Source organism: Sus scrofa, chromosome Y (genome assembly GCF_054392235.1).
Source record: "Sus scrofa isolate SSC_HxYL_T2T_F1_AM1 chromosome Y, Sscrofa_HxYL_maternal_Yorkshire_Landrace_v2.0, whole genome shotgun sequence".
In the NCBI taxonomy this organism is placed as follows: Eukaryota; Metazoa; Chordata; class Mammalia; order Artiodactyla; family Suidae; genus Sus; species Sus scrofa.
This window is the reverse complement of record NC_139402.1, coordinates 17,567,591-17,577,066: the sequence shown is the minus strand read 5'-3', so window position 1 is coordinate 17,577,066 and position 9,476 is coordinate 17,567,591. Positions and strand designations below refer to the sequence as shown.

At 45.5% G+C, this 9,476-nt stretch overlaps 1 protein-coding gene across 1 annotated transcript; it reads left to right on the top strand.

The window, feature by feature from the left end:
- Positions 1-296: 296 nt before the first annotated feature.
- Positions 297-1,538, top strand: LOC146394417 (heat shock transcription factor, Y-linked-like). Its single transcript, XM_085009104.1, has 2 exons — positions 297-419; positions 843-1,538. The coding sequence occupies exons 1-2, from the start codon at positions 297-299 to the stop codon at positions 1,536-1,538; spliced, it is 819 nt and encodes a 272-aa protein (XP_084865230.1).
- The last annotated feature ends 7,938 nt before the right edge of the window (positions 1,539-9,476 follow it).

The window sequence follows — 9,476 nt, the reverse complement described above, 5'->3', positions numbered from 1 at the left end:
CAATCATTGGGGACTTGGACTTGAGGTCTCAGATTGAAGAAAAAGCTTTCCAGGCTTTGTCTGAGGGCTCCCTGATGAAAGAGCCATGCCACACATTGTGTGCCTCTGAACCAGATGGAGATAATGATTTTCCTCCTCTGCCCTTTCCCAGAAAACTTTGGGAAATTGTTGAAAGTGATCGATTTAAGTCCATTTGGTGGGATGAAAATGGAACCTCGATCGTGATTAATGAAGAACGCTTCAAGAAAGAAGTTCTGGAGAGAAAGGCTCCCTTCAGAATTTTTGAAACTGAGAGTATGAAAAGCTTAGTTCGACAGCTTAGCCTTTATGGATTTACTAAATTGCGAAGGAATTTTCAAAGACCTGCCTCACTAGCCAACATTCTGGCAGAAGATAATGAAGTCTCTGCTTGGAACAAGGTATTATGAAATGTCCAGTTACTATTTACAGAGGGACATCTGCAAATATGTTCATACATATAGGGTCATAGTAGACCTTGAAAGTGGGATGAAGTACTGCTACGCTTTTAAGTTGAAGGCCACTTGGTCATAAAATATTTGGGGTGAGAGAGAAATTTCCTAGCCACCTGAAGCCTTCTCGATGAACCTCACCCAATACAAGCCCCTGAACCTCATACTGTTACTGTAAATGCACCAGGCATTTTTATTTAAGGACCATAATTGCCTGTTCCCACTACATAAATTTTTGAAAATGTTAGTAATAGATGAGTATTATTTCCTCACATTAACTCTGTGTGATGAAACAAGTCAGATTTTTATGGATTCTTTGTCCTCGTATCTTTGTTTAAAAGGCCACTAAATACCTTTCTCTTTTGGTTTTAGCTGCAGTTCTACCATAATCCAAATTTTAAACGAGGCTGTCCCCATCTGTTGGTGAGGATGAAAAGAAGAGTCAGGGTGAAAAATGCTTCTCCAGTGTCGGCTTCTCTACTTCAAGGTTGCAGCAAGAAGCGCTCTAGAACAGGGGGTAATGTGGATAACCATAATTCTGATGTGGCTGCAGAAACTCGTGGAGAAGATGCATTTTCAGCCTCTACAAACCTAAATGTGCCTTTAATAAGATGGCCTTCCATGAGCCAGAGAATTTCTAATACAACTACCCCAACTAGAAGTGGTCTTTCTTCTCCATCATCACCATCATTCAGGCCACCAGGACAAATTGTCATGGCTCAACATGCTATTTTTAGTCAGTTGACCACGTTTCACATGCACTCACAAAGCAGCTACTCTCCAGCAAGTGGCCACATCGTGAATTTCATTACAACTACCACTTCCATTTCTCAGTACCGCTGTATTTCTTACTTCCCAAGTGGTTATTTTGGACTGAGGGTGGAGCCTTCTCCTTTGCCAACCAGATACCAGAATATATCACCAACTGAGGGCCCTCTGTCTAACCCCCAACCAGCAGCCCATCCATGGTTCCCAATGCCAGTGGCCACTGACACATCTGCTGCCTCGCTTTCAAGGCCAAATCCTCAGTCCTCTTCCGTATCTGAACATCACCCTAATTACCACTGACCTATCAAAGGACTATAGGTTATGCAGGAGAGTGAAGATGAAAATTTATGCTGGCAAATGTCACCAAATTCCTGCAATTCTGTTATTTCAGCAATAAACTTGTATGTTCATCTTCATAGCTTCCAATTCTTTACTTTTGACACAGTTAACAGTAAAAGGATGCTGCATTTCTTTTTCTAAAATGATTTTTCCATCATAGCTGGTTTACTGTGTTCGATCACTTTCATACTGTGCCGCAAAGTGGCCCAGTCACACACCCACCCACCCAAGACACACACCCACACACATACATATACTTTGTTTCACATTATGCTGCATCAAAAGTGACTAGAGATAGTTCCCATTGCTATACAGCATGACCTCATTGCATACCCGCTCCACATGCAATAGTTTGCATTTTCAACCCCCAAATCCCAGTCCATCACAATCCTGCACCCTCCCCCTTGGCAACCAAAACCCTGTTGTCCAAATCCATGGGTGTCTTTCCTGTGGAAAGTTTCAGTTGTGCCATATGTCACATTCCACACATAAGTGATGTCATATTGTGCTTGCCTTCCTCCTTCTGGCTTACTTCACTTAGTAGGAGAGTCTCCAGTTCCAGCCGTGTTGCTGCAAATGGCATTATTCTGTTATTTTCTTATGGCTGAGTGGTGTTGCATTGTGTATATATACAACATCCCTTAATCCATTCTTTCCAACGGTCATTTAAGTTATTTCCATGTCTTTCCTCTTGTGAATAGTGCTGCATTGGACATACATGCGCACATAAAGTTTTCATGGAAATTTTTTTTTCCCCAGGTGTATGCCCAAGAGTGGGATTGCTGCGTGACATGCTAGTTCTATATTTAGTTTTCTGAAGTGTTTCCATAGCGGTTGTAACAATTTACATTCGTCCCACAGTGTAAGAGAGTTTTCTTTTCTCCATACCCTCTCTAGCCTTTTCTCATGTGTGGACTTGTTAATGTCGGCCATTCTGTCCAGTGTGAAGTGATACCTCATAGTAGTGTAGATTTGCATTTCTCTAATAAACAGTGATGTTGAGAATTTCTTTATGTGCTTGTTGGCCCTCTGTATATTCTCTTTGGAGAAATGTCTATGCAGGTCTCTTTCCCATGGTTCCAGTGAGTAATTGGCTGTTTTGTTGTTGAGGTGTATAGGTTGGTTGTAGATTTTAGAGATTGAGCCCTTATTAGTTGCATCATCTGAAATAATTGTCTCCCATTGCAGGTTGTCCTTTTGTCGTTTTAATTGTTTCCAATGGCAGATTATTTTGCCGTTTTTTAATATTTGAAATGTTTGATAATTAGAGAGGAGCATTTGACATGTCCCCTAGCTGTAACTGTTTCAAAAAGGAAAATGGAACTAAGGAAATAGAGAATAGCTGCCAAGAGATTTCTGAAATAGTCCAAGTTGTATTGAATGGGGGTCTCAATTATGATGGTGTGGAAAAAGGGGCAAATAAAAGTCAATTTGGAAAGGGAAAATACATAGTATTTACGTAGTGTTTTCTCAGCTGCATTATAGTCTATCTGTTACTTCAAATGGAACTTGGATATTAGTTGACACGATTGTCTTCATTGCAAAGAAAAAATAAATCAATAAATTCCATTGAGTTCCCATGATGGCAAAGAGGTTAACACACCTAACTAGTGTCCATGAGGAAGCAGCTTCACCCTCTGCCCTCGCTCTGTGGTTTAAAGCCCCAGAGTTGCCCTGAGCTGTGATGTGAGTTAAAGATGTGGCTCAGTCCCAGCATTGCTACGGCAATGTAAGGCAGCAGACAGAGCTCTGCTTTGACCCTGACTGGGATTGCCCATATGCCACAGGGGTGACCCTCTAAAGAAAAAAAAAAAAAAAAGGTATACAATTACTTAAAAAGTACATTTCACACTCCAAACGATAACATATTTTAGCTTATTCAGGAACCATGACCATAATTTACACCATAAGTGCAACAACAATATCCACATGACATCATCAGAGATTGCATCACTGTCATCACAGGGTGGCATTTTATCAGTGAAATATCTACAAAAAAAAAGTAGTAGAAAAAAAATGTGGGTGTCATTTTCTCTAAAATCCTCAAACTGTTCTAGGTTATTTTTGCCTTTATCTCCACCCCTTTATATGTCCCGATTCACACATAGAGGTTGCTTTCTTGTTTTACACAAAGACAGGCTTAAATACAAATGCCGGCCTTTAACACCAAACCTCAGCCAGGTGAACAGGTCCCTTGAAGATATAGAATCTGTTTGACTTAGCAGCTTCTTATGTTTCTCTTTTACTGTCTTTCTGGAGTACATTCAGAAGAATTATTTTCAATCAAACCAAGAGTCACCTCAGAGCTATCCTTGGAGTAGAAGGGACCCCACTTTGTCTTAAAAAGCAAGGTGCCATTGTTGCAGAGGGGAAAAGGAGGAGGGGCAGATGCCAAAGGAATCTCCCTGCTCACACGTGCACAGGCTTTCAGAGGGCAGGGTGCACCTGGTGCAGGCCACAGGTGGCAAGAAGCCACTTGCTTGTGCTACAGCAGCCTGGACACTTCTTGTGCTGGCTATAGGTGTCCAGATCCTTCTGGTGGGGGCTAAGGGCATCAAGTGGGTAAGTGAGATGTGGTGCCTCCTGAGCGATCTACAGGCAGTGGGGACAACCCAAAGCAGTCATCTCAGAAACCACAGGGAGTCAAGGCCTGCCACCGGTAGGGGTGTGTGATCAGGTCCAATCTCTGACCACAGTCACCTCAGAGGTCAGAAGTCAGAGCGGGCACTACAACTGAGCACCACCCAGTATTGCTGTCAACACCCTGGCCATATAACCGCCCTGCAACTGTCAGTGCAAAATGCTCTGACAGTTGCACGGAAGAAGCACCCAGAAGGTTGAACACTGCCCTTTGCCAAGACCCTGTAACTAGGAGCAGTGTTGCACCACCTCCTGTGTGGGCTAAGAGGGACAGGCTGCTTCTTATAAGGGTCCTCAGTTGGGGGGGCAAACCACCAGAGGTGTGCATGGCCTGCTACCACTAGGGGTCCAGGAACAGGCACCCCTTGTGGCCCTAATCACCACAGAGGGCACCTCAGAAGAGGTCATTGTGACCAAACACTACCTGTTTCTGCTCCAATTTCTCTGGGAACTCACAAACCATGCCACTGCCACTGCCACTGCCACTACCAAATGCTCTGGGCAACTCATGATTCTGCAAGAAGCTCATTATCACTCCCAAGGCCTTGAAACAAGGAGTAGCCTGTGCCACCTCCCTGCATGTACTTGCTGCTGCTAAGACCCCAGGATGAAGGCACTACCAGCCCTAACCACTACCTCCCTCTCCCTGGAAAACACTCTGCACCCTCGGGATAATGGCCTGCTCACTCCCAAGATTGAGCCAGCAAGAATGCAATCCTCCATGCCCCAAATAAATGGTAACACCCCACAAAATACAAAGGGTTGCTCTTGCCTAGAAGTAACCCTCCAAGACTAGAGTTTGGCTTCCCCAAACTCACAGAAAAAGAAAATCATAGACACGATGAAGAAGCCCAGGAACAATTCCCACGTAAGGTACAGGAGATTTCCTGTGAAGCAGAAACAATGCAGCAGACCTCTGTAGGCCAAAAGACCCTGAGTTCAAAAGGGGTAGAGTGAATATATACTGAAGGAATGAAGGCTGAATATCAGGGACTTACGAGCACATTACAAACATTCATGTCGATTACTTTCGAGAGGAATGAGGAAATTTAGGGGAAAATAGGGAAAAATTAGAAAAGTCTTTTGCAGATAGCCAAACTGGGCTAAAGGCACTGAAGGGCAGAGTGAAGAGTGCAGAGGAATGAATTAGTGACATGGAAGATAGCATAATGGAAATCACCCAATCAGGACAGCAGGCAGAAAACCACATGAAAACACATGAAAGCAACATAAGAGATCTATGGGGTAGCATAACAGGGGTCCATCTATGCATAATAGCAATTCAAGAAGCAGAAGAAAAAGAAAAGTGGATTGGAAATATATTGGAAGAAATTATGTCTCAAAATTTTCCCAAACTAAAGGAAACAGGTATCAAAATACAGTAATCACAGAAGGCACAAAACAGGCTGAACACAAATATGCCCACACCTAGACCTACCATAATGAAAATGGCCAAAGATAAAGAGAGGATTCTAAAGGCAGCAAGAGAAATACAACACATTAACTATAAGAGAACCCGCAAATCACCTAATTCCTCTAGAGAAACACTACAGGCCTGAAGAAATTGGCAAGCTATATACAAAGTTCCAAAAGGAAAAACTCTGAAGCCTAGAATACTCTTCCCAGCAAGACTATCATTTATTTATTTATTCATTTATGTATGTTTTATTTATTTATTGAGTATCATTTGAACTGGAAAGGGAAACAGAGAATTTCTCCAACAAACAAAAGCTAAACGAGTACACCAATACTAAACCCATTCTTAAAAAATACAGAAATGGCTAAAAGAAGAAGAAGAAGAAGAAGGAGAAGAAGAAGAAGGAGAAAAAATAAGACAGAACATATACAGATTGGAAAGCAGTCACTTAAATCAGCCAGCATACATCACCAAAACAAACAAACAAACAAACAAAAATCTACTCGAAAAGTGATGAGAAACACAAGGAACACCAAAAGGACAAACTCGAAGATCTCAAAGAAGAAATTCAAAAGCATAGAGTGTAGGTAAGGAAGTATGAAAATATAGACACCTATTTTTAAATATCGTGTTGCAGCCTATATGACTACCAGGCTAAAGCAAGCAGATGTAGGAAGTGGTTAACCTACTTGAAGAACAGGGAAACCACAAATCAAACCAAACATTACATTCATGAAAACTAAAACGAAATGTATCCAAGCATAAAATAAATGGAAATCATCAAAAAAAAAGAGAAAAAAAAAAAAACCAAGGTAATACAACGAATCAACTGAAAAGCAAGGTTTAACATGGGAATAAATACATGTTTCTCAATAATTACCTTAAGCGTCATGGGACTGAATACTCTGATCAATAGACACAGAGCAGCAGATTGGATCAAAAAGCAAAAACATACAACCTGCTGTCTGCAAGAGACTCCCTTTAGAGCAAAGAACACGTATAGACTGAATGTGAGAGAATGGGACATCATATTTCAATGGTCAAGACAGGAAAGCAGGAGTTGTGATACGCATAGTAGAAAAAATAGACATTGAAACAAACAAAGGCCATAGAGAAAGATAAAGAAGGACACAATTTCAGAGAGCCCAGATGGTGAGAGAGTAGGGGGATTTGTTCACCTCTCCCACAGATGCAACAAAAAATACACATCTACATGTAAAATGACTCACACAGAACAGCAACTGAACGCGGGCCGAAGAACTGAAACCTCCAAAAATGGGAAGAATCTCTTGACACAACTGCATAAAGCAACAGAAAAGAGGAGAGAGAGAGAAGGAGCATCAGGACTGGACTCCTGAGAGGGAATGGTGAAAGAGAAAGGGAACCCACACCCTGGAAACTCACCGAACCTGCGAAAAGATCATCTGAGTCCAAGGGATCTCCAAGATGCCACGAAAAGTGCATCAGCAGGTCAGAGGACTGAGAGGCAGTGTGAGAGCCACACAGATCATCAGAACCGCTGGCACAGGTCCCAAAGACTGAGATGCTTTGGTGGGGACTGGGTGCCAAGCCCTAGGCTTTGGAGGTGAGTCCCTGGGAGCAGGCTGGGATTGGTGGTGTGGAGACAGCATAAGAGATGAGGAAGTGGTGCCCCAGGGGTGAAGGGTTGCAAAGTGCTAAGGGCTGGGGACTGGAAAGCCACAAGAGAGGGAACCCAGGAGAAGGTCTGGGCCTGCAGGAGAGACATTGCACCATTGTTGGGAGGGGAGAGCAAGATGTGTGGGCCACCAGAGAATACTCCTTGCTCCACAGCATTTTCACTTGCACAACAGCTAGTAGAGCACAGACGGCATTCCCAGCACATCCCCCTCTTCCACCACGGGCATGCCCGGGGAGAAGCCACATTCCTTCTGCAGTGGACTGGGCCCACTACCCATGGGAAGGCAACCACCTCCTTGTTGTTCCACCCACAGGAAGTGCCCCACTGCCCTGGTGCACCCCAGCAACCTCCTCCCCAAATCAGGAAGTTCACCACCACAGCAGTAGGAAAAGGTCAGCACTGCCCACTCTTGGGAAGGGCTCTGCTGTCACAGCGTGAGAGAGCCAGCACTGCCACCCTCGGGAAGCCCCCTACTGCTGTTGACCACTAGGGCAAGACCCTCCCGGCCATGGGGAGTGAACGTCCTCCAAGGCATGCACCGGCCAGCCCTCCCCACCCTTGGGAAGCCCTCCACTGCTGGAGAGAACCACAGGCAGCTGCCGCTGGCTTCAGGAAGGGCACCAACAATGGGACGTACACCAACCAGACCCACCAGGCTAGGAGTAGTGCACTTCCACCATGACAGGCACTGGCCAGCCCTGCATGCCCTCAGGAAGCCCTCCAATCTTGTGGCACAACCCATCAAGCCCTACCTGGCTTCAAGAAGTGCACTGCCAAGGCAGAACACTCTGGCCAGCCCCACCCAGCCTACGGAAGCTCCCCACCAGAGCAGCACAACCCAGCCACACTGACTGCCCACAGGAAGCACCTAGCCACGGTGGTGGGACCCGGCCAGCCATGCATGCCCTCAGGAAGAGCCCAACCACCACCATGTGCCCTGACTGTGCCAAACTACACTTTGGCTTCCCCAAATTCACACAAAAAAGAAAACACAAGCAAGATGAAGAAGCTCAGCAAACATTCCCAGTTTATGCAACAGGAGAATTCACCTAAAACCTTCAACACTCAAACAGTCTGACAGACTTTGAGTTCAAAATGCAGAGTGAAAGTACCAAAGAGATTCAGAGAAGATAAGCACTGTAACACAGACTCCCCCAGAAAAGAAATAGAAAACATAAGGAGGAGCCAAGAAAATCTAGAAAGTTCATTTGCAGACCAACAATGTGAGCTAAGGGCAGTAAGGGCTGGAAGGAATAATGCAGGGGAACGTATCAGTGATGTGGAAGATAGAAGAAAGCAAATCACCCAAACAGGACAGCAGACAGAAAACCAAATGAAAAAACCCTGAAAGCAATATAAGAGACCTATGGGATAACATAAAGTGGGCCAATCTGTGCATAGTAGGAATTCCAGAAGGAGAAGTAAAAGAAAAGATTATTGAAAACGTATTGGAAGAACTTATGTCTGGAATTATGCCCAGCCATGCGAAGTGCCCCACTGACTTGACATGCCCTGGGAAACTCCTCACCACATTGGGAAATGCACCACGACCACAGTGGAAACTGGCCAGCTCTGCCTACCCTTGGGAGGTGCCCTGCTGCCATGGGGCAACTCGGCCAGCCCTGTCCACACATGGGAAGTGCTCCACTGCTACAGGTTGCCCCAGAAAGCCCCAGCTAGCCATGGGAAATGCACCTCCACCTCCGTGGGCACCTGCCAGCCCCACCCACACTGGGGAAGCTCTCTCCACTGCAGAGCGAGCTGGCCAGCACTGCCCACACTCAGGAAGGACCCCACTGCCATGGAGCACCAGGGCAAGCCCCGCCCATGTGCAGGGAGGTCAACTCCAATGTGGAAAGACTTGGCCAGGCCCACCAGCCTTTGGGAAGTACCCACCTGCCATGGGGCAACCACGCCAGGACTGCCCCCCTTTGGGAAGTGCTCTGCTGAATGGCATGCCCCAGCAATCCCCAGGCACATGTGGGAAGTTCACCTCCACCATGGTGCACACCTGCCAGGCCCATCCACCCTTGGGCAGGGCCCTCTGCCATGGAGTGAACTGCCTGGTCCTGCCCACCTTCAGGAAGCAACTTTCTGCCACAGAGCAAGGAGGCCAGCCCCACCCACCCTTGGCAACTGATGAGCTGAGCACACTGAAAAGCACCGCATGCCCACAGGAGGC